This window comes from Pteronotus mesoamericanus, unplaced genomic scaffold (assembly GCF_021234165.1).
Source record: "Pteronotus mesoamericanus isolate MK-2021 breed Mesoamerican mustached bat unplaced genomic scaffold, CSHL_Meso_final contig_1, whole genome shotgun sequence".
NCBI lineage: Eukaryota > Metazoa > Chordata > Mammalia > Chiroptera > Mormoopidae > Pteronotus > Pteronotus mesoamericanus.
Genome location: NW_026554998.1, coordinates 1,614,453 through 1,640,248, shown reverse-complemented (window position 1 = coordinate 1,640,248; position 25,796 = coordinate 1,614,453). Strand labels below are relative to the sequence as shown.

Genomic DNA, 25,796 nt, shown 5'->3' with positions numbered 1-25,796 from the left:
GTCATTTGGGTGCTTAGCCCAACATGTGAGAGAAACAAACGTAGAGAAGTATCACAGTCCATCCTAGAAAAGAAGGTGACAACTTGTGCTGAGAAGGACGCAAAAGAACCTACAATGACAGCCTGAAACTTCAGTGCCGGGGCTGACGCCATCAGGGACAGGTCACATTCTGGTTCCTGATCTGGTGCTGGTTATACCTGTTGCTTCGTAAAGTCGCTGTGCACTTTGCTGTATATGGCATTCTTCAATGTTTATGGTAAAAAACACATTTTCAAAAAGGTGTCCCCTTTAACACCTCCCACCAAGCCCACTGCCATGGTCACAACCGACTCCCCTGAACACGCACACGCCCCCCCCCACCACGCTGCCGCTCAGCCCCACCCCTCTCACTGGCTGGCCTAGGAGCCCTGTGAGGGGCGTCTGTCCTGCCTGCTGCCTCCAGAGCTCCAGCTGAGCTGGTCCCTTCGCTGCTTCCCTCAGGTTGTGCAGTGGGGTTTGGGGTCTCTGGCGCTACAGGAACCCCAAGATCTCTGCAGGCCTCTCCTGGTGCCCTGTGTCCCTAGACCCGACCTCGATGTGGCTCCTGCCAGGCTCAGAGGCCACCTCCTTGACCTTGTGCCCTCAGTACATGTACAGTGCAGGGCACGCAGCATATGCTCGGATCACATCTGTGAAGCCAAGGCCCCCAAGGTCCCACAGGCAGTGGGCAGAAAAACTGACCCTATGCACGTCACGGGCCTTCTCCAAGTCAGCAGTACACGTGCTGTCGCACACTTTTCCTCAGACTTTACAAAGCAGGGCTCAGGCACTGGCCCCTCTGGCTGGGCTGGCACCTGTGGCCTTGCAGGCACAGCCTGTTGCATGTTCTGAGCATCCAGCACAGTGCTGGTTCAGAGTGCCGTCAGTAAGACAGGAAGTCACAAGGCACGAAACCACGTGTGGACAAAGGCCAGGCACGTCATCAGGACATCAAGGGCACTGAAGGCCTTGGGACTGTGCAGCGAGACAACGCACACCAGTTGACTGGCCGAACAGGAACAGGCAGACTGAAGAACATGTAATTTCCCCACAAAAAACCCAGGCCCAAATCCACTTTGGGTGGGCACGTGCTGACTCATATGGCTTCCACTCCACTCAGGTTAATGCCTGGGTGCCCATAACCACAGGCCCACTTGCCTCAAAGGGGGTCAGTTGGTCCAAGCTCATAGGTGGTCCTGGTCAGCTCAGACCACCCAGCACAGTCCGTTTCCCAGGTGGTCTGCAGACACTCGGAGAGCAAGGGACCTCTGGCCCCAGTCAGGGCGAGGCGGGTCCCCACACCCACACCACAGAAGGCAGAGCTGGTGGCAAGAGGCAGCCCTGAGGGCATGTTGGTGCCTGCCCTCTCTGGACTGCCATCCCCTCCACACAGGGCCTCCCTTCACCTCTGAAGGCAGCCGGAGGTCAGCTCTGTCACCTGCAGCACTAGCAGCCTTGGTGCTTGTTTTAGATGTTACAACGGATGCCAGGCCTCGGCCGCGGGCTGGACTCCTGTCCCAATTCACAGCCTCCGATCTAGTTCCACCCCTCTATTCTTAAAGGTGGGGACACAGAGGCCCTGCTGGGGAAAAGCCAACTGTTTTGAGTCAAGGGGCTGCACGGAGGTCGTGCTTCGGCTCCCGCAGGTCAGCAAAGGCACACTGTGAAATGAAGGTGGGCTGAGTCGCTCAATGGCCTTTTAAACCCTAGTTCTTTGATTATTTAAAACTGCTGCCACCAGCGTAGAGAAGGACATGCTGCATCCCTGTGCCCGCTCCCCTGCCTGACGAAGACTGCACTGCCGATTGGAAGACAGCCACGGGGGCTTTTGAGGTCAGTGGGTTCAGCAACATTCCACCCCACGGTGTCAGGTGCTTAGTGTACTTAAGCCTAAGTGTCCTGGTGTTTAAATAAAACTCTAGGTGTAGCCCACAGTAACTGATAGCTGCTTGTATGTAGAAACTACACATAAAAATGCTTTGCCAGCTCCCATGAGCCCCTGCCTTTGGCTGAGAGTGAGCATACTTTTCCCCAACATCATTAGCTGGTTTAAACCTTTTAGTTTAGGAAAGATAAACTATCAGTGCAGTTGGGTGTAAGAACTTTTGAGATACAAAGTTCCTGGGCTGTGTCCCCACCCTCGAGGGGCACCAGGCAGGGTTCAGTCACGGCATGTACTTCACCACCACGCCCTGAATCAGGTTTTTAAGCAGAACAGTGTTCTATTGTGTGTGATCTATACCCGAATGCCCAACATGGTAGCCACTAGCCATATATGACCAGGTTAAAATGAAATACAAATTTAAAATGAAAATTCAACTCCCTAGTTGTATCCACTTTCCAGGTGCTCTGCTGGCCCTGCGCCCAGTGGCTGCTGTCCTGGGCAGTGCAGTCCTGGAACGTTTATATCTGACCTGTGATTCTCCGGTGTGATTCACAGAAGCAGCAGCACCTGTCTTTCCTGCTCCTTGACACACACAAGATTGGGTCCTTTGCCTCCTGCTGTGGTTGTGAGAGATTATCACAGGTGGGAATTTTCGCCCCTCTTGGTCATTTCTTCGGAGCAGAACTGGCTCTCCTGTCCTCCCTGCAGTGGGCCTGCTAGTCTCCCACGGCTGTGCTCCTGGGACTCGGCTCTGACTTGGCAGTTAGAAAAGCGGCAGCCTGTCTGACCGGCTGCAGTGTCAGCAGAGGAAGCACAGGAGGGTGTAGGTTGGTGACAGGTGGTTTTTTTGTTTTGTTTTTTGTTTTTTTGGCAGTTTGCACAGGATCTTGAAGTACACTTGGAAAGATGTTAGTGAGAGAAACATAAGCCAGGCACATCACTTCATTGTGCATCTGTGACACATACTCAGGTTTGGATCATTGGACGCTTCATTCCAAGATCAGGTGCACTTCGTTTTAGGACCAGGAAAAATGAGTGTCCTGGAGTCAAGGCTAGCCCTGCCTTCAACCTTATAGCCCTTGCTGACTTTTAAAAGTCAGTTAATCTTTTCTTGTGACTTTTATTAATTGGAGTTTTCCAATATCCTCCAGATGAGAGAAGTAATATGGCCACCTGTGAGCACCTCACGAACGGCACCCAGATGTCATGGTGTCTGTCTCACCAACAGTGCTCTCATGGAGAGACACCGATCAGCTGCCGGCTGAGATTTCAGAACTGCATTTCTCAATCTTCTCTGGGACCTCAGAGAGCTGCTGCCACCTTTGGATCCAACCTAAGGGGGCACCTACAACCCAAGGTATCTAAAAAGAGAGGCCAAAGACATATTTGAATGGGATTTCAAAGCCTTGCATTTCTTGGACCAAGTGCCGCTGCAGCAGTCTGTGAAGAGGCAGGCATGTTCCAGGATACTTTACAGCTCACATGAGAGCACAGGGCACATTTTTAGGAGGGTTCCCATTTCAGAGAGTCCACCTATGGACCATTCACAGCTGAACAAAAATCACCAGTAGTGCTGTCGATGGGAACAGAGCTGGGGAGCCCCCTGCCCTAAAAAGCAGGGAGAAGGCTCCTGCATGCCCTGCAGAAAGGACCACACTGACTGAAAGAATTAAAAAGCAGCTACTGCACCAACTGTGTGGACAACCACCAGCGCCTTGCGGATACTTCCGAGCCACATGCCGCCTTGGGCATGAAGCTCAGCCCACTGACCATGTGGCCAGGACCCTCTCCATTCTGCACTGAGAGCCGCTGCATGTTGCTGGAGAAACTGCCACGTTGACTGGGTTTGTGTTATATCTTGACCTCAAATTGTAAATGAGCGCCCTGCATTAGCCCTCTTTCCTACTGCTCTTTGAAGCACACTCATATTCTTACTCTTTAAAACACCCACTTTACAGCTTTTCCCTTTCATACTTGCTCACCGCCTCTCTGCCCACCCCTACCCACCGTTGATTGTACCTCGCCACTGATCAAGTGGGCACGTCAAACAGGCGCTCCCCAGCCTGCCCACCCCGCTGCACCTTCTCAGCTACCTCCCCCTTCTCTACTGTATAATCTGTATTGAAAAACAAGGAGAACAAGAACCCCTGCAACTCTCCAGCACCCAGGAATCATCGCTTCCCTTCTCTGCTCCTCAAGGGTGCCAAGCATTGCCCTTAGGGGCTTTCAACTTTCTACTCCATCGATCCAGGAAGCGCCTCTTGACCCCCGCATAGTGGGCTACTTGCCACTCAGGGGTAAGCTGCTATGTCACCCTCTTAGAAGTCCTCTGCTCTAGATAGCCACGTGCCGCCTCGGACCCCCTTTCAGGACCAAGGGGCAGATTCAGGGCTGCAGGGATGCTGCTGGCACCTGGTCCTCTGCTCACTACCTCCAAAGCCCACCCCAGGGCCTGGCACTTAGTGGACGTTGTTGTCAAAGGAATGACAGGTATCTACTGACTTTTCTGACAGGGTTGCTCAAGATTAAAGATAACATACACAGCGTTTGTATAGCACATGGTACCACGTAAACACTTCCAGAAGATGCAGAGGTTAGGTCACCACTTTTTACCTTAAATGTTCCTTCAGAACACAGCATAAAAATGGAAGAAAATGCAAAAGAAGGCCATCAAGTGATTAAATGATGGCAAGCCATGACCAAGAGCAAGGAGAGATTAAAGCCTGGTACAATCTGGGAAACTAGAGACTTACTGTGTGTAAATCATCATTTACAGGGGAAACGAAAAGACAGAAGGCAGAAAGTGGAAGGGTGTGCGACGGAGAAGGGAATCTAGAGGAGCCAGGAGGAGGCCCCCCAGCACTCGGGGGAACAACCCCACACCTCTGGAGACCACCCCTTGAGACTTGGGTCCACCGAACGTCACACAGACAGCAGCTCTACTCACAGAAGACGGAGTTTCTGGTCTGGACTCTGGGGCTTTAAAGGTGGAAGGCGGTCTGGCGCCGTCGGCCCTCTTCTCTGCGGCCGCTCTCATGGACAAGCACTCCAGGTAATCCGGGGGTGGGATGGGGACGGCAGCACTGCCCTTCTCAGACAAGTCCACCGTGCTCATGCTTCTCACTGGCGCTGGGCTGCCGGCCCCGAATCAGAGAACACACGTTAGATGAGATCCTGCCACTGGAATTCCAAACACCCAAAATAGCCCATGAGCAGAACTGTAATAGAGGAATCATAAAGGGTGCGGGAGGAGGAGATCACACACACACACACACACACACACACACACACACTTTCTCTCTCTCTCTCTCTCTCTCTCTCTGACTCACTGACTCACTCACTCTATAATCATCATCATCATCTGCATCTGAGTATGGACTTAAGGGTTATTAGGATAGGGTGCCAAAGAAGCCCGTTGGTGTAATTCAGACCATAGGGGTAGACAAGATGGCCCCGGAAGTAGAGAAAAGGGAAAAGGACTCAGGACAGACCCAGAGGAACACTTCCGTTTAAACAGTGGGCTGCAGTGTGGCCTGTGAGGGGACTGAGAGGGATGGCTGGTGAGGTGGGAGGAAAATAAATAGAGGGCAACCTGGGCAGGAAAGCATGTCAGAAAACATGTTCCCCAGTGTCACAGGCCGCTCAGAAGGATCATGAGGGAAAGGTGGGCCTTGGATGCGGCCACCACGGGCGGTGGGAACATCGGGAGTGGGGCCAGAGAGCTGAGAGGGGAGGGTCTGGGGTATGAATCTTCACCGCAGTCAGTAAAGCCTGTGAAAGCCCCAAATCACTAGGCAATGAGTGTGGAGTAGCAGTCTCCGGCTTAGTCCTCACAGCCTGGGGCTTCCCACACGTCCAGATAGAATGCTGATATTCCTGAACACAGTAGGTTGAGTTTTCTGTCACTGGGAACCATGAGCCACAGTCAAGTCCTACCTTGGTGAGGGTACACTCACTGTCTCCTTTCCATTTTCTTCCAGCAACTTTGTGTATGACGACGGGAACCAGCCCCTCCTACATGTGAGAGTTGAGGAAAAAAGACTCGGCTGTGGTAGCAGCAGCAGAAGAGTGAACAATAAACATACCGAGGACAACCTGGGGCAGATGGCCCACTCTCTCTCCATGGCACACTGTGTATTTTACATACAGCGTTATTTTTATTTGGATTCTCTTTTTACCTGCCCCCACATACTGGTTTTATTTAGTAGGTAAATAATCTACACAGAAAACCAATTTAGCATACTTGTACTAAAGCTTGTGCATGAACTCATGGTTGAATTGATGATGCTGGCATTTAAACTATTGATATGTACTCAAAGTACATCTGATATGCAGATTATCCTTGAGAAATCCAAAGTCATTAAAAAAAAAACAAACCCCAAAAAACAAGAGAATACTAAAACCTTTCAGAGATGACTTTACATGATCTAAGTGATCTTTTCATGCATCAAATTTATCTATACCTGCACATACATGCGGAAATAGTCTGGGACAGAATTACATCCAGTCAACTAGAAGTAGAACTAGAACTGAACCTTGACCTTTACGTTGGCTAAACTGCTAGTATGTCGACAAGGACAAATTGCTGCTAAAAGGAGAGACTGCAGCTCTCTGAAGAGCCAGTCGGCTCGGACTCTTCAGCAGACTCCTCCCCCCGGGCTTACGCTTTGGAGGTGTCATGCTCTCCGTAAAGCCAGCCATCTTTCTCCTCAGAGATGAGCAGTGTGATGATGTCTCCCTGTGCGAAGCTAAGTAGGGTCTGGTTGGTGCCAGCGGTGTGTGGGAAGATGGTTTTGACTTTCTGCTTTTTCATCATGTTCAGTCCAGTTGCAACAGAAACTGACCGCTGTAAGCTGGGATCATCTGAAGAAGCTGTTGAAAACAAACACCGTGACAGCTTTTCAAAGAATGGTAATCAGGTCATTTCCAACACACCAACCCCAGTTGTGGTCTAGTGCCACATCCTTACCTTTGCCGAGATGGACAGGGACAGGGACTACTAGGAGCGCAGGCAGAGCCCTGGCCCAAGGTCTCTCCTGGAGGATCCCTTCGGCAGCGCGAGAGGATAAGGCAGCATCTGCCAAGCTTCGCCTCCCCTCAGCCTTAATTAGGAAGGCTCTCGTAGGGAGGCAAACTGCTCCTTCACCAATGTGCTCATGGTTTTCCGTCCCCTGCTCCCAGTACAAATCAGAGGCTGTGGGAGGCCTCAGCTCAAACCCAACTGCCCATGTCCTGGGCCACAAAGAAAAGGAGAAAACTGGAAATGCTGCTGTGAGGACCAGTGCCTTTGCGGAGCCCTCCATAATTACCAGTCCGCGCTCAAGCACAGCCAGGTGCCCTCTGGGGGCAGCCTGGCTCCACAGCCCGTCCTGCATGACGTGAGGCAGCAGTACGCTGTGCGTTTTGTGTCTCTATTCAAATACAGCCTGATATTCACCACTCCAAACAAAAAAAATACTGGAATGGAGAATTTTTTCTTTTTAGATTTTTCCAGTCAAATACTGCTAGCCCAGTATTAAAAACAATGTAAGATCTCTTTCTGCTTTATTCTTGCACAGTTTTACTAATTACAATATAAACTTTGCTAGCTTACCATGTCACTCTCTAATTACCTTGGTGGTGCTGAATCTACCAGCAATCTTATTTTGCTTTTACCAAAAAGAATCAGTAGTTTGAATGACTGGGATGCACATGACATTATCTATTTTAACTTTATATTGTATACAACTTTTAGTCCTGCTTTCAAAGGCAGATGCCTGTAGACTGTTATCTTCCCAGTTGCCATTCAGAAAAATCTCATCTCTTCTCCAAAAGCCACAAATGACAATCGGGGGCCTCTCTAGCCCTGGGCTCAATTGCCATGACTCATAAACCCGGAGGCTGGGAGACACCCAGACATAGGCAGGGGCTAGCGGCCACGAGACTCCAAGGTCTGCAGTGCCGAAGCCTGCTGCAGGCAGAGCTGAGTCTAACCAAAGCCCCCTGAGATGTCTGCAAACAATAACTGGTCCCATCTTACTGAAATACAATCAACAGAGTTCAGAAATTTAAGCAGTTAGAACTTAGTCTCCAGAAAGTATGATGTGCTGTTAGAGATGATAAAAATCACTGATTATAACTCAAACAGCCTGAGGGTAAGATTAATAGCCATAACTTTGTCATGTGAACTGTTACAATTTGTTGTATTAAAAAAAGAAATTTATTACAATTGCCACCAAATGAGAGACACCGTGGGAGTCTCTAAACATTGTATCTTATTTACTTAATTTTAAAACTTTTAATAAATACTTTTATTGTATTCCTCCCATTACCATTTAGTCCCCTAGATCCCTCCTCCTGTAGTCACCAAACTGCATTACATTCTTTTTTTAAAATAGCACCTTTTGATAGTATATTTATTCTTATAAATATCAATTAGTATACAGAAATATTATGTGTCAAAATGTCTTCTGGTTTTATTTTAAACTCAGGCCTTTATTTGTTCTGAGGTATAAGTTCTTCCAATGTTGGATGTGTGCTACACACATACTTATTTATCTCCATGTCACGATACACTTATCCAAACTATATTTTAAAAATTTAGAAAGGTAATTTAAAAGAAATATCTTACCTGAATTCTGTGCAACTGTTGCTGGGTTATTAAACATATCAATCAAAGGACTGGTATTTGCTCTGGCTGAAGGAGCTGGGGGCACCTTTGGTGAATATTTAGAAAGCGTGTCATAATCTTTCCCAACCTGTGAAAAGTTTTTATTAGTTTAATATTATTAGTAATAATACAGCAATGGCATTATAGGTTCCCAGGGCTGTTTTATATCACATGCTTTAAATTCCAATTTTTCCCAAAGTTCTCTTAGTTGTAGGGCAATACCCCATTTTGAATTATTTCAATACCATATTTTTTCATTTTTGTCTTTAAAAAAGCAGTTATCTTTAAATATAAAAAACAAACAAAAAACCCCAAAACCAAACAAAGCCATCCCTCCCATATCCTCTCACCCCTGGGAACCACTAATCTGCTTTCTTCTTCTGGGGGTTTTAGGCTCCCTCCTAAGTGCCCCTTGGCTAGCGGATTCTACATTTGAAATAATGTTTCCACAGAATTTTGAGTGCATTCCTCCATTAAGATCTAACATCTTGTTTTGCCAACAAGAAATCTCCTTTGCGTAGTTTCCATTTTCTTTGCAAGCAATCTATTTTTTTCCCCTCCCAAGAAGTTGTCAGAATTTTCTCCTTATCCCTGACTTCCTGTTATCTATTGAGGTTTTGGTCTTTTCAGCGTGTCGGGGATCACTCTGGCTGCCATGTTAAGGGGCCCGGCGGAATGGCTACTGTGGCCATTTCTGCAGGGGTCACAGTCAGAACCGTGTCGGGGCGAGAAGCTGGACACATCGGACGTGCTTGGAAGATGGAAACAATAGGGTTGGCCCGTGGACTGATAGTGGCATAAGAAAAGGAGAAAGGAGTCATTATTTTGTGTCTGAGCTACCGAAGGATGAAGCTGTCATTTACTGGAGGGGGAAGAGTGTGGAGAAGCGGGTTTGGAATAAGAAAATGAGTTGTTTGGGTTTGGGCAAGTTGAACGTGAAATCCCCACTGGACAGCCGGTGGTGATGCTGGTATGCAGCTGAATATATCTCCATGTCTCAGCTGGTCTAACATTATGTTTATCCTCTTTCTGATTTTTCAAAAAGTCCCCTTTCTGTTTTTGCACTATGTTTGGAAGAGTTTTTTCTGTCTTAATTTTCCAGGCAGTTCCATTCTCCTAATGAGCCCATATATGTTACTGTGTGTTTTGTTTGTTTTTGAGGGTGGAGGGAGAAATGAAAAACAAAAAGCTTTTATTTTAGAAAATTTTAAAACAGGTGCAAAAGTAGAATAGTACAGCAAATCTCCATGCGCCCAACACCTAGCTTCAACAGTTTCCATTTCCTGGCCAGTCTTTCATGTCTGCCCCATTCACGTCTAAAGCAAATCCTAGACATCATTCTAACTATAAATAATACAGTTTTCAATCTCCAAGACCTAGTTGAGTCTTCTCTGTGGATGTGATATTCTTTCATCTCTTTCAAAAGATTTCTCTTCTTCCTAACTCACTCTGTTGTCTCCAATGCTGGCCATTTTGTTTTTTTAGTTTGTGTGTCTTATGACACTGGTTTCCTCATCTGCTCAGTGATTCTTGGTTGTCTGCACTTTCGCATGTGCAGCAGCCACTCTTCTTTTACTGTATGTGAGAGTCTGTATTTTGCCTGTTCTTGTGATCCCAGAGTGCCCACGGTGATGTGGGAAGAGGGAAGGCACTTCAAGGGCTGTGCCCCGTGTCTTCTGTCTTGGCCAGTGGACAGAAGCCCCTGCTGCCTGTGGTCCAGCAGAAATTGGACCAGGGGAAGGGATGGACCAACCTGGGTGGTCTGAATCAGTTCCGCAACCAACACATGGAGAAACGCCCCAGGTTCTCCCCCACCGCTGTGTCCACTGCGCCCGGGCTGCCAGCCCCCGGGAGAAATCTTTCCCTGGCACCTCCTTGGGGCTGAGGGTTCCTCCTGTTCTGATCTCCATGCGTCAACCTTGTGGAGACTCCTCCTGCATGGCAGGCCCACTGGCAGCACCTTTTCTATGCCCTGTGCAGCTCTGGGTCTGTTCTGCAGGCTGCCAGCTGGTTTCCAGGGTCTGTGCTGTCACTTCAGAATTGTAGGTGGAGAGGTGGGGTGGACTCATGTTCTAACTGTATGCTATGTGTTGGTGGAAAGTAATAAGGCCCAGGTTCAAGAACAGCAAACTGCAATGCTCAAATTCATTGCTCCGGTGACTTTTTTGGAAGCGCCTTATATTGTGATGAACAGTATCAGAGTTCTGCTAATCTATTCTCTAAGGCACCCATGTGCCCTTCACTGAAGATAAACTTACGAAGGTGGAATTGTTGCAATTCAAAACAGTAACAATAAAATCTCTACAACAAAGAGAACAGTGCTAAACATACTATAAAACAGCTGCACAGCTAATGCTGAAGAAAGCTAAGTGAGGAAAGTTGCCCTTAAAGGAGGACCCATGATTTCCACTAACACAAAGGCCTTGGTCCTTTATGCAAATCATAATAGTAAACACACAACTGAAATCACAGAGATAACCAGTTCCTACCATGTTGCTTCTCTCGATCATTGGCGAAGGCTGAGGCGTCCAGGACATTGGGGTGGAGAGAGGGGTCTTTATTTCTTCTATCATATTGATGATTTCCTCTGGTACTTTGGTGGCATCACAACAGGTTTTCTGCCACCGAGGCAATTTGGAATTAAGTAATTCTGCGGACTGAAAATCCAAAGGAAACAAAACTGAGGACAAATATGTGTTGTTTGAAGCACTGACAAAAATGACATCAAATAATATCACTGATAACATATTACTGGCTTATCAGAAGTATGGGAGCTTTGAGTTAAATTCAGTGAGTAGTTTGAGCATCCATGAGTATCTGCTGTCTTATTTGCTGAGGACGTGTGCTTCTGTTCTAAAAGAACTGATCCTCTCCCTCTGTGTGAATACAGAGTTTATAACCAAATAGCCCTGGCTGGTGTGGCTCAGTGGATTGAGTGCTGGCCTGCAAAACAAGGGGTCACCAGTTCAATTCCCAGTCAGAGCATATGCCTGGGTTGCGGGCCAGATCCCCAATTGGGGGCTTGTGAGAGGCAACTGCACACTGATGTTTCTCTCCCTCTCTTTCTCTCTAAAAATTAAAAAAAAAAAAAGACTAAATACAAGGATTGTAAATGATTAAGAACAAGTTCAAAAGCTAAAAGGGAAGGGTTGAGCAATCTGTCTTAATCACTACTGTTTCCCCTACAGCCCAAGACAGGCCAAGCATCGCTGTCTCCCTCCCACTTCTACAAAAGGCCCCTCCAAGACAGGCCACAGGGCCAGGAGTGGATTCAGAGCCGAGCGGGACTGCATCTACATGTTAGAGAAGCGAATCAGATCGGTCCACAGGACTGCAGGGCTAGAAGCGAAGTGTGGTGGGCTTTTCAGAGTGAGAGACAGAGCTGGTAAATGCTGTGGTCCTCTGGGGCTGGCAGACTGTGGGCTTTGCAGAGAAGCTGGACTGTAGAGCAGAGTGATGCAGAGGGACGACGGTAAGTCCCATAGCTAGAGAGGCAGAGGCCTCTGTCCCAGGCTCCCACAAGCCTGGCTCTGCGTCTTACAACTGGAGGTTCCCTGAAAGCCTTTCAGCGAACTTTCTCTTCCAGGGCAGCAATCTGACTGGAAAAGGGAAGTAGGGGACCTTTCTTGAAGCTATTTTCATAGCAACCATACTGTTTTTACTTAGACTCTATGTGCATCAGGGATGGGCTGAAGGTGTTGATGGAAATCCTGAGAGGGCAAAGCCCCTCCCCCAAACCACCTCTGTCTTGACCATGACCCTGACACAGCCATCGCTTGGCCTGCTTCCTCCAGGAGACACTGAGAGGACTCGGCGCTTCAGCTGGGGTAAGAGAAGGCACAAAGGGGTTTTCAGGGAGTTGGGAGAGACTGGTGCATAGAAAGCAGCAGACTTGGTTTGTGTCACTCTAAAGAGCCTAACTAGGACCCAAGGTTAAGTGCGAGAAAAGACTGCCAACAACTGGAGCTCTCAGGATATCGTCCAGGTTTCCTTGTGATACTGTGAGCACCTCATCCCTGGCATGGGGTCGCCAAAGGAAGGGAGCTTCAGGGTTGCTTTGGTCTCTCTCTGGCCTGTGACCCTGCCCCGTAGGGCTGTCACTGTGGAAACTGACGCTGCTGAGACTAGTACAGTGCACTGCGGACAAAAGTGATCACCTAAGACAGCAGTTTTTTCCTGTAACAAGTTTAGAGTTTAGGTCTTCAGATTTGAATATTCCTTAAGTTGCAAAATCTTTGTAGATATGTAATATGTGACATACGCATACATGCAAGACCTAATTATTTTTCACCTAAAAAAAAGGGGGGGGGGCAGCTGCCTTGTATTTAGGCTCTTACATAGTGTTTCATATCATGGAGCACTCTCCAAATTACTTTATTATGAATAACAATGAATAACTGACATCAATCAATGCCACTTTTGGGTGCTTACACAGGCCCAAGAGAATTCAAAATTTAAAAACAAAAAGAGGAAAGGAAATTTAACGCATTTTGCACGGACTTCTGGGGGGTGTAAGTGCACGACTGTGTGTAGCGAGGGAGGGCAGCAAAGCCAAGGAATTCCGCTGATGAGATTGTGACCACTATCTTGAAGGGGAATGAAAAGTAGTTCCAACCAGCTGTCCTGACGCTGTGAATGGGGCCTGTGGCCTGGGCACAATCTCCACGTGCATCGCCTCTCAAGGCAAGCATCTCAGACCGTCCGGGCGGAGGGGCCCTGGGGCCTGCGGGGACTTCTGTGGCTCTGACTGCGACACCCGTGCCAAAGATGCATCTTTGAGAATCTGAGAAGAGCTGACCCACAGGGGAGAAAAGGAAAATACTAAACTAATTAAGTATTATAAACTGACATTTGGCTACTTATCTGTATTTCTAAAAGTCTGAAATCTTCTTATTGGCAAAATAGGCCAGTTGTTTTATGTTAGGGCATGTATGGAAGGGGAAGCATTTCGAGGGCGTTTAAACAGGACATAAAATTAATACATGCAACAATTTGAAATCACACCCACCTGTAAGTGGTAGTAATGCATATGATTGGAAAAGCTACAGTGTTTGTCAACCAGAAAGCAGAAGCGTCTCTTCTCTTCCAGCAGAGCTTCTTTGCAACCATCGGCAATAAATTTCTGGATTTCATTCTGGCGGGAAGTAATGGTTTCTACATACTAGGAAAATAATAATTATACAATTATGAGATGAGGAGTCAAACAGCGACACAGCCTGACATTTATCTTCTGCCATCTTACACTTGGTTTATTTTCATAATGGAGTAACTACTAAATGAAGATAAACATTAGACAAAATAACAAACTTGGAACCTGACCTGGCAGATACCATCGTTCTCATTAAGATCCCTGCCCTGACTCATGAGTGGAGAGAAGCTGCCCAAGGCCTTACATTCCACTGAGCAATTTACAAAGTGTTACTTTGTACTCCAGGGATAAGATGGTGTTTTATTGAAAAATCATGGGCTTTGGAACCAGAAAATGCAGTGTGAACCCCAGTTCCAAGTGTCAACCATATGACTTCACCCAAGCCCAGTTTCCCCAAGTGTAAAATGGGGATAACAGTGCTTACCCTCCCTGAGCGAGGAGAAAATGACAATGTTTTTAGGAGTCCACTGACTGATTACTTTTAACTCTGGAAAACTCTGTAGCAGCTCATACTAAGTCAAAATGCTCATTTTTAACTTCTGTAGCAGCTCAGCACTAAGCAGATAAAGTACAGGCTGACTGAGCTAAACAAACTTTCCTGTAAACTGTACAAACCACCAACAAAACAAAGCTGTGCTAAAGAGTTCACCTCAATTTCTTTGTGTTCGTATTTGAGTGCATTTCGTCCTCCTTGACTTTTCCTTCTGATCTTCTTCAGTTCAGCTTGAGATTTCTCCAAAGAATCTAACTTATTCCTGTGTTCTGTTTGGTATCTTTTGAGAGTAGCCTGCAAATTAAATGTTGCACTTACTTCACCACAGCACCACAGAAACCGTCAGGAGCCTCTTCTGCTAATACTTCCACTGGGTGTGGCCGGCTGCCCCCGACTCATGCTGCTCTCCCCTGGCCCTGCTCCCGCACACCCTTACTTCACGCTGTCCCCTCCCTTCGGCTCTAACTAGTTCGCTGTTTTGTCTGTCCTGAAGTTGTTTATATGAGGGGCCTTGACCAGAAGAGCAGCTCTCAGAGGATAACAATGTCTTTTCTTTTTCTTGTTTCTCTTTCCTCAAAGGTGTTTGGACACTGGGTTGTCAGCAAGTGCTCTGGTGAATAAATCAACAACATTAAATCCCATGTTCCTGTTTTATGACTTAAAACGTCAAGAAAGAGAATTAAGAAAGAAGTACAATCACTTCTGGTTATGTGGGTGCTGTGTAAGTTTTTGGAGCCTAGCAGACCCGGGTTAGAATTCTGGCTTCTTCCCGCATTTCCTGTGTAATCCAGCAATCACTGAGCCCCTCTAAGAATGCCCGTGGCGCTCTCATCTGCACAGCGAGGAGAGGAAGAGCACCCGCGTTACGGAGTTTCTGCAGGGATAAAAATCTGACGGTGGATGTCACGTCCCCCTGAGCAGTCCCACCCAGGTGGTCCTGCAGCCTTCCTCCGAGGCACACAGAGCACGTGCACGCAGGGGCATGGCTTACTGCCACACGGGGGTCTTTGTGAGAAGAAAGGGGATTTTGGGTGGCAGGCAGGGGAGATGGGAAGAGCCCTGTGTGCTGGGGCAAGAGGGCCAGGCGGGAGGAGGAAACTGCTGGAACTGACAATGCCAGGTGACAGCAAGGGGTCCGCACAGGAGTGGCCTCTGACCCTCAGACCTGGGAGCCCCAGATGGTGTTCTCTGCACACCTGCCACCCTAGTGCTGGCTTATGAGAGCAGCAGCTGCACTAGTACTAACACAACTGTCACCAACAAGTGTGTTCTCTGAGAACAACGCCTTCCAGAAGCAGTAATATTCCTCGCAGTATTTTTTCTATGCACATCAATGAAGATCCCAAGTGCTAGTAACAACGAGGCCACTCAGCCCCAAGGACCTTGTCAGTCTTACGCATCCACATACACACTCAGCGCCAAGCTCCATCCATATTTACTGCTGCTGAATACACTGTAGGGAGTTCTCTTCGGGCTCAGAGATCAGGCCAGTGCAGCCTCCGGGAGAGCCAGGCCCTGGGCCCTGGGCCCTGGGCCCCGCGCCTGCCTCCACCCACGGAGGAGGAGCCACACTATGTACTCACGTTCATGTATTTCACATCTAGTTCTGTCTTCTTTTCTAGCTCATGTATAATCTCTTTATGGAATGTTTTGAACTGTTAACAAAAGAAAATAAAAAATTCATACCAGATTTGAGACTTTAAGCAAAATAAAATTTAAAGATAAATACATTTTATAAATATAAAAGGAGTTCACATACATTTTCTTTAAAACTCTCATCAAGTTTTTGGTGGGTACTTGAGATCTCCATGAGAACATGGCCTGAGAAGAAAATCAGTTATGTTAGGGGAAAAGCCATTGTGTGGTTTTTGTAAATAGATGCAGGAAAGTAAAACAGTGAGGCGCAGTGCACTGCCGCCCGCAGAGCCTGTGAGCAGCAGCCTCTGATGCTCAGGACACATGAACTGCGACCCCAAGATGGGGGCAGACGCCAGGGGAACATAGCTGACAGCAAACTCCCCTACAAGGTTGTTCGCTGAAAGAACACCAGCTTTGCCTTAAGATTCATTTTGTTCTTTCTGTATTTACTCATATATTTATCTGGTTTAATTTTTAAATTCTCTTACAAAAGATTCTTGGTTATTATAGTAACTAACTATAGGAACAAATGACTTATTTTTTAAAAAATCGAATCCCCAGAGTAATCTATCTGTCAGGCATAAAGGATAAAAGTTATTTTCTTTTTCTCATATTAGTTTTTGTATCATTCTGGAAAACATTAATCTTATGGAAAACCACAGAAGGGACAGTGCTCTGCTCCCATCTCCTGGGACTCCACCAATTCTCAGAAACATCTCACATGCCAGAAGAGGATGTTCCAGCACAAAAGAGCCTTACTCCAAAACGCAGCAAGATGACCGCTTGATTTGCAAAGCACATCTCTTGCCATTCATAGTGGTATGCACACCTCTGCTACTAAACTCTGATAAAAGGGAGCAAGAGCCTCTCTCTGCCAACTTATCTATAGGAACCAAATAGGTCTGATATCTAAGAACTGGAAGAACCAAAGAATCATATGGGACAAGACCAGACCGTACCAAACAATAAAATGTGTTGGACGGATCATCCCACAGTTCAGTGGAAGATAGAAAAGAGTTCTTTGGGTGAAACGAAAGGCTGTAGATGAGGGAGAATTAAAATTTTGACTGTAGTAGAGTATGGGGAAAGAGAAAAAGTACCGGCTGGACCATGACTCCAGCTATCACCTCCATACAGTGACTCCACCGTGCCTGTTCTCAAAACAGTTTAAGATGTCTGACTTTCAAATGACTAGCTCAGTCTTTCCCTCATCTTCAGGCTCAGAAATTCAACCCCTTTCTAAACATGTCCACCTGGATGTGTTATTAGGCACCTCATATTCAGTATGTCTAAAAGCAAACTCACCGCCGTTCTCCAATGCCTGCTCTCAGCCGCCAGCCTGCCAGCCAGGCACCCAACAGTCTCATTTCCTTGTACGGGTGGTGTCACCACTTTGGCCACTTCTAGGGTGGATCCACGCTCCCTACTCATCCTGCTCCCTTGGGTAACAAATGTGCCAGCACCTCTCTGCCCAGGAGAGAAGCCATACGGGAATCGTATGTGAAGTCTATGTTCATCCAACAGCCTGTCCGACCAGAGGAGGAAGAGACGCCCAGTCCGGCCCCCTCCAACACACTGAAACCTGCTGGCTGGACCCTGAGGAGTTCGCCTCCCCATTGATGCTCTTATCCTTTCTCTCAACACCCGGATGTTCTCTTCTGGCTCTTCTTCCTCACAAACGTCAGGGATCTTTCGGAATGCAAATGTAGCGTGTCCCCCCCAGACCCCTCCCTGTGGTGTCCCAGGTAAACTGGCTCCTCAGTGTGAAGCCCACCGTGAACAGCAGTGCTGCTCAAAGTAACATGGCATAACCATGGCGGGTGGCGGCGGCGGAAACCTCCTGTCAAGACACGACCGTATAAGGTTACAGGTACATAACCTGTAAGTCCCTAAGCATCATGCTTTTCTAGAAACCTCTGACAGGATAGCCTGCCGGATAAATATGAGTGAGGCTGAGGGCAGACTCACCCCCAGCACTCATGGGTCTGCCGTGTCAAGTTACCAAAATGCCCACTCCACATCCTTAATGGCACTGACTCCATTCCCCATCATTGAGCTCTCCTAAGGCTCAACGTGAAAGACGGTCACTCACAAAGGAAGCCCTCACATGACCAAGAATAGAATTATAATGTCATTTTATATTATTTAGTCATTTCAGATATTGAAATAATCTAAGGTACTTTCACATCTCTTTTAAACCCATAAATAACTCTTGGTTGGAGATGAGAAACAACAAAAGCCCACTTCAATTATTTGAGAATCAAGCACTATTTTTGGCAAATTAGATCTACTTAAAAAAGTCTAAAAATAGCTTTGCTTAAAATTGGTCAGAGTGACTCAAGCTAGAATCAAGGCATTCACGTTTTTTTCACACCGTCGCAAACTTTATTCCTACAGCCTTATATAATGTGGGTCTCTGAGAAGCAAAAGCATGTTGCTGAAAGCGCGCGCTAGTGCGGGCACTGCTGACCTTGGCGCTCTGGCCCTGGCCGCTCCCCCACACAGCCCCTCACCACCCTCCCGGCAGCTCCTCCCAGCAGGCAGCTGGGTGGGGGGGTGGGGGGAAAGGCTCAAAAGGCTCAGTGAAAAGCCCATTCACTGTGTGGGCAGGAGTGGAACACCTGACCCTATCCTTGTTATTCCTGTCCCTCATGGCTCATGGAATTTAAATGCCAACCTCATAGCAGCAGCTACTGAGTCCTTGGTAATAAAAAGGATTAAAAAATGTCTTTACTGTGATTATGCAAGCTGCCAAAAGTATATCTTGAAACAGAAAATGAAAACGGCCTTTATGTGTAATCCACAGAAGTTTATTCTTAAATATTATGTGGTACTTTATGTCTGAAATGTGGTATCACACACGTTTGTTTACTCTTAGCCCTGTAACTGAAATAAATTACATTTAAGAAAAACTTTTTTTTTTTTAATAAAAGAGGGTGGAGTGGAGAAAGTAGAGCCCAGATTCTAATGGAACAGAACTAAATATACATCCAAACAGGAATTAACATGTTGATCCCAGAAATCACAGCACCGTGTGGGCTGAGCCAACCATTTCTTTTGTTCCCTTTTAGGTTTTGAGTCAAGATTTTGAGAATAAAGTCATAGTAAGGGCAGTGATGTGACTCAGTTTGAATAAATCATGTTCTTAAATGGCAATTAAAGGAATTTAAAGATATACCTATTTTAAAATCATGACCTTGACATAATTAAAAGGCAAAGTCTACCATCAATTTTTCCCTAAAATTCATATAAATAATAGCTAACTTGAGGGACTATGAACAAATATGTCCTACATTTTGGAGAGTACTGTATAAAGGCATATATTTAGACAATAAACAGCATGGACTTGAAGTTAAAGAGAAATTAAGAGTATTGGTAAAAACACAGTTTTCATCTGATTTACAGATTAGTCATTGGACTATTAATATATCTTCAAGTAGCTCCTTCTTCATCAATTCACAGTATACATTTAGAGACACCAAATGGAGACTGCCAGTGGACCTGGTGTCACAGAACACGTGCTGAACATTTAGGCATAAATATCTATTTTCATGTATTTTTGATCCTGGATAATCAGAACACATTTATTATTCCATGGCAGCAAAGAGCAATGGCGGAGTCACACGCCGCTTCTTCCGTGTCACTTCAAGTACAACCTGATGATGAAATGACAGGGTGGGAGCCAACGTGGCCTAAAGTTACACTCTGTGGAATAGAGCATAACTGACCAAAACTGTCACTGGAAAAAGGAGATACTTTTCCTGACAATTTTCCAAATACCAAATGTGATGAGGAGAAAATATAATCAAAGTAAACACAAACTGCACACAATTGGATATGTTAAATACACAAGCATGGATCAGAGTCACCTATCTGGAATTAGTACAGGGGCAGGTCATGTCATGAACATGTGACCAAACTTGAAAGGCTTTGCCAGCATCTAAGAATAGCTCTTGGTGGCTATTTAAACTCAGTCCCTGGATGCAACCAGAGGTGCTCTCCTCCGGTTCACGCTGACATTGTACCAGTGAACAATGCACACGCAGGTAGAGTGCCAAGAAAGTAATAGGTGAGCATCATGGCACGTTTCCCCAGAGGTCCAACTTCTGACCTAACCAACTACAGTGCTGCAGTTCTAATTAATGTCTTGCACAGAGACTATAATTATTCTGTCATTGATCATGACATATCCCATCTTACGAGGACAAGTGGGATGAACAGGAGTCAGTCACACAATAAAACTATGTAGTGTTCTAAAGTTCTTTCAATGTCTGAAATAAAAGTAGCGCCACCAACATCTGCCTTTGCTGTTTGATGCAAGAAAGGACACATGTTGAAAATCTCCAGGGTAGTACCTGAAAGAAAAAATAACTACCAAGATAAAAGGGGAAAAGAAAAGTCAAAAAGGAGAGAAGAAATGAACATAGGAGAACAGAAAGCAAAAATGTAAGTAAATAGATTATATAGTCCAATTAAAAGACAAAGATTGTCAGGATTAAAAAAGCAACAACGCCCAACTACATTCCGCTTACAAGAGACCTTAAATATAGGGGTACGGAAAAGGTTAAAAGCGAAAGAAAGGAATGAGATATGTGGCAGACAAGCCACATGCTGGGAGAAAATGTTTACAACACACATCTGATAAAGGACTGGTCCAAAATATATAAAGAACTCTTAAAAGTCAACAATAAGAAATCAAACAACGCAATTAAAAAGACCAAAAGATCTGAAGAGGTATCTCACCAAAAAAGATATACAGACTGTAAATAAGCAAAGGAAAAGATGCTCCACATCATATGTTATCATATGAGAATTAGAAATGAAAAAAACAACAATGAAATGCCACTACTCACCTATGAAAATAGCTAAAATCCAGAAAACAGAAGACACCAAATGCTGGTGAGGGCAATAGGAACTCATGTTCATTGTTAATGGGAATGCAAAATGGTGCAGCCACTCTGCAAGACAGTCTGGTGGGTTTTTTGTTTTTGTTTTTTTACAAAGGTAAACAGTCTTACCATTACCTAAAACACTTAAAATCTTATGTTCGCAGAAAAAACCTGTACATGAATGTTTATAATGGCTTTATTCATATTACCAAAAACTGGAAGCAACCAATATGAATGGATAAGAAAACTGTGGTAAGACTCCATACAACTGAGTATTATTCAGGGATAAAAAAAGAAACAAACTAGCAAGCCACAGAAGACAGGGAGGAAGGTGCAGTGCACACTGCCTGGTGATAGCAGCCAGTCCGAAAAGGCTGCGTTACATGCTGTGCAACCCTAACTGACACTCTAGGAAAGGAAAGTGAGAGACAATAAAAAGATCGGTAGTTGCCAAGGGTGGGGAGGGGCGCGCGGACCTTATATTGGCAGGTATATGTCAAAACTCAGAACTCAAGGAGTAAACCCTAATGTAAACTATGGATTTTAGTTGATAATCATGTATCAGTACTGGTTCTTCATTTGGAACAAAGGTACCACACCAATGCAAGATGTTAAAAACGGGAAACTGAGTGGGGAGAGAAGAGTGTGTGGGAACTCTGAGTAAGATCTGCTCAATTTTCCATAAATCTACGACTGCTCTAAAAAAAAAAAAAAAGTCTATTAATGCAAATCTAATTAATTAACAACAAAAAGCCAACACTGCAGCAGCCATCTGAAACTAGTGTTAATTAGGAACCAGCACCCTGCTCGGGGAAAACTTATGCAGTGTCTGGATGCTTCTGCCAGTTACACGTGGACAAGAACCTGATGTGCTTTTTAGTTACCTGTGTGCCCCCAGCACTGGTCTGGCATACAACAGGCCTCAGAAGTCTGCTCAATAAATAGATATGCTGAACAAATGAATAAAAGGGTAACTGCAGTGAAAAAGAATGTGCAGTACAGCGACAGCAGGACAAGAAAACTCCAGCAAAAACCGGGCCCATCAAAAAGTGGCATCTGTAATGCTGGATTTTATTTTTATAATAAATATAGAAATTCCAACAGCAAAAATTCCTTTTGTTGAATGCGAAGGCCTAGTTGCCACCTCGCCATCCCTTCCCCCGCTGAAAGTTTTAGAGGAAGAGAGGCTTCTGTGAGGTAGCATTTGGAGCGTGGGCATCGGGGTTCGCCCACATGACCCCAAGCAGGCCCCTCGGGCAGGACCGGCACCCACATGGAGCTGTTTCCATCCTCAGAGTCTTCAGGAGAAAACTCCTGGCAGCTTTTATTTAACCAAGGTTCAGTAACACAGAGGTCTGGTCTCAGAGGATTCTGAGCCGCAAACAAGATAATTAAAAAAAAAAAAAGGGACATTCTTGTTTACAAAATTTTCATTTTTGCCAACAAGAAGCTACAACACCAGACTATGTCGGTTCATTGCTGGACACTTGGCAGCCCAAGTTGAGAGGATTAAGTGTCCTAACAAGGAAAATGTGCCAAGAGCAAAACACAAGACGCTCATTGTTAGATTCCTTTCAGCTTCCTGATTTCTGGTAAAAAGTGGGGAAGGAAGGGAGAGATGATACAGGAAGGAGAAAGCTGGTATGAACCACCTATTTAGGAAGTTTGGCAATAAAAGAAAAGTGACATAAGAAGGTAGCTAGAGACAGCAACAGTAAACTTTTTTTTAAGAAAAGGGATGACAAGGTTTGAGGGAAGAATAAATGGAAACCAATAAATCCTGTATGACTGACATATGAATTAACTCTTAATCTGTATGTAAGAAATGCTTTAAAATAAAAACATTCTGGGTATTTTAAAATCAAGGCTTTTCCGTGAGGTAGAGAGCTAATGCAAGCTCAGAGTGTCTGAGATCTAGCCTTTCAATACCCAAGGAGATTACCAAGTCCCAGGTGTCTCTAAAAATTACAACCAAGTGCCATGTCAAGGAGCAGGGAGGTCGGGGCTAGGGGATAATTCTGTCGTGAAGAGCAATAAGCTGACCCAGAGAGCACACACAGTTGACCTCCACTTCATCTCTGGTTAACTAGTGAACTGCTCGGCCTGCCTGCTGTGCACCTAGTGCTGTCGGGTTAAACCCAGCACAGGCTGTGCGGAGAAGAACTATTATTTCCCAAGCAGGATTTTAATGAACTATTCTTATTTTAGCTAAAAGGACAATGCCAATTTTTTCAAGTTTATCAATTATATATCACACAAATAATTTATCAATTTTACATCCATATACAGATTACAAGTGATTGTTTTATTTACATCTGAATGTAAAATACAGCATTAAAAGATTAAAAGTTTTCTACAAGCTATTATATCAAATGAGGTAAGTTAACATTAATTATTCATCTTCCTTTTTCATTGATTAGCAGGTGAAGACTAAAATACAACCACTTTGATACTAACAAAAATGAAAGCAGGTGTAGTATCAATAATAGATGAAGCTGACAACGTGTTATTCCGTATGGTATCACTAATTAACTGTAGGCATTTCCACTAAAGCTTTAAAAAATACTACATCTTAAAATTTTTAAAGTTCTTTAAAAAGGTGAAAACAGGACCCCAAATCACAAAGATGCAGGCAGTGCACAGCTAGAGAAGGCACTAAGAGACACTTTCAGTTTAGCATCATTGGGTAAAACCATTTTATACATTTTAAGTGAAGAATTTTTAATAGAACAAAGGTTTTTTTGTTTTGTTTTAAAGCAATCACTTCTAATTAAACAAGTTTAAAAACAAAACAAAACAGGGCTACAGATTGCAACTTTCAGTCAGAAAGCCATTTTTTCCTTTGATTGAAAACCACACACCCCATGGAGATGCTGGGTAGTCCTATTATGATGTGAGTTTAAGGAAGATTTCACAAAATTTAGTATCCATGTTATTATATCTCTTATTCCACATTAACAAATGAAATAAAACAAACAGAACAACCTAGTGCTACCACCTTCGACCCCAGAAGGGAAGATGACAGACACCAGCACTACCCTCCAGGCAGCAACGGCTCCAGTCCTTCCCTCCTCCGGACAGCGCTGCCGGCCTTAGAGACAGCCTCGTTCAGTGCTCACAGCCCGAGGGGGAGGACCTCATTACTCTCATCACACAGAGGGGGGAACTGCGGCTCTGAGAGGCTGCTGGGCGATCTTCCCAAGGTGACAGAAGTAAAGGTGGTGGGGGCAGAATTTGAACTCACGTCTGATCCTGAGCCTGCACTTTTACCTACTCTGCACCCTTGTTCACCCGTGTGAAGAGAAATCTCGTAGAAGAGGAATTTGATTTTCTGTACCGGGCACCCAAGGATGGAATAACGCCCAGCATATGCGAACACACACTGTGTATGCCACGCCGGCCAGAACACGTTAACTATGAGTGCTGTTTTCAAATGGAACGGGCTGCCTCTGGGGGGCCGGGCAGTGCCACAGAGGCATGAGTGCTTCGGCTCAGGGCCGGCCCGGTCACTAAGCTGTTTCGGCTAAGAGTGTTTGGGTCAGGCTGGAAGTGAGTCCAAGGTGGTTGCACTGATTCCCCAAAGCACCAGACCCATGACGACCACCCACCATGGCCCACCTGTCACAGCCCAGAGACATAGAGAGAGGAACTAACTCCACGTCAGAGCGGTCGATGGCTACGTGGCTGGATGAACCTGAAATTCTGAAACATTAACACACTAAAGGAACTAAGGCAGCATAAAAAACCATTAGCTATTACGAATGGCAGGGAACGCCCCCACTGCCTGCCACACATACAGCTCGCTCTGGAGAAGGGGTATGAGGAAAAGGACTGGGCTGTTGGGCTGACACTGACAGGCAGGTCCCTGTCACACAGGGTGGGGAGGGCTGGGTGTAGGCGGCCGCCCTGGCCGCCTTTCCACCTGGCCTCTCCACGCACCTCTGTAAGGCGGTCGTGCAAATCAATAGCCACTCACATGAGAACACAGAAGTGAAGCACGTGACATGCTGTGATCCTCAGAATTGTTGGTTTGGGACTGAGGGAAGCCACGGCACGGAGTTTTAAGTATCAATGTTGCTGGGCAAGCGAACAGGGCCCGTCTTGTTCACAGGGATATAGAACTACACATTCACACAATGAACTCCAGACTCACGTTCCCAGCTGCCGTGCTGACATTTCCCCTTGGTCTAACAGGTATCCCAAACCTAATGCATCTGAAAGCAGGGCCTAACACCACAACACACAGCCCCACTTCGCGCCGGACATCCATGCATGCAAGCTCCTCTGTCCCTCCTGCCCCAGGCCAACCATCACTGCTTCCCACCAGGACAGCAACGGCCCCCTCCCAACCAGTCTCCCTGTTTCCATCAGAAGCCAGGAAGAACCTTTTAAACTCTAAGTCAAATCACAGCACTTCTGAGTTCAAAACCTTCAGAGTCTCCCCACTCCTTCCCCAGGCAACATTCTTACCTTGACCCACAGGGCCCTACAGACCTGGCTCCAGCCTTGAGCCTGCTCTACCTTAAGACTTCCTCTCCTCCCACTCTTCTGTTTATAACTGCACCTCCACCAGACTGGCTTCCAAAGGGTGACCCCAGCTGACGAGGCCTCAGCGCCTTTATTGCCAGCATCCATGGGACCGGTCTCCCATGGACATCGCTCCCTCCCGACTGCACGGTCCTGACCACTCTACCTAAACAGGCCCCACCCACTTCACACCTTCTGGAACAGGACTCTGAGGTTTTGATTTATCCCTCGTGACTAGAACAATGCCTCCCAGATGGCAGATGCTCATTTGAATGAGCACAGTATGACTTAAACTAGGAAAGAAAAACTACTATAATCCCTTGATTACTATTTAGTTTTATGTGCTTTTCATAATACCATAGAATGACCCCCTCTGCCTCCTCATTAAGGAACAATTTTTCAAAAAAGCTAATGAGAAACAACCCGTAGTCACCCCAATACTGCAGTGCTCACCCTCTTCACTAGAACAGGGTTCTACCTCAGTACCAACAGAGGAAAACTTAAAGAAGCAGAATGTAGGCAGCTATCAAAAATGATGAATAAATGAA

General features: G+C 45.9%; 1 protein-coding gene across 4 annotated transcripts in view; it reads right to left on the bottom strand.

Moving 5' to 3' along the window:
• The window catches only part of BAIAP2L1 (BAR/IMD domain containing adaptor protein 2 like 1), a 65,840-nt gene that overhangs the window by 2,278 nt on the left and 37,766 nt on the right, over positions 1–25,796 (bottom strand). For 3 of the 4 annotated variants that reach the window (XM_054568285.1, XM_054568461.1, XM_054568549.1), the window contains 9 exons: positions 15,954–16,015; positions 15,778–15,849; positions 14,351–14,488; positions 13,561–13,713; positions 11,042–11,209; positions 8,514–8,640; positions 6,568–6,775; positions 5,840–5,917; positions 4,851–5,037 (listed from right to left, as the gene is read on the bottom strand). In XM_054568285.1, the coding sequence (XP_054424260.1) occupies positions 4,851–5,037; positions 5,840–5,917; positions 6,568–6,775; positions 8,514–8,640; positions 11,042–11,209; positions 13,561–13,713; positions 14,351–14,488; positions 15,778–15,849; positions 15,954–16,015 (1,193 nt within the window). The remainder of the gene's footprint in view (positions 1–4,850; positions 5,038–5,839; positions 5,918–6,567; positions 6,776–8,513; positions 8,641–11,041; positions 11,210–13,560; positions 13,714–14,350; positions 14,489–15,777; positions 15,850–15,953; positions 16,016–25,796) is intronic. The other variant, XM_054568374.1, reaches the window with a different exon arrangement.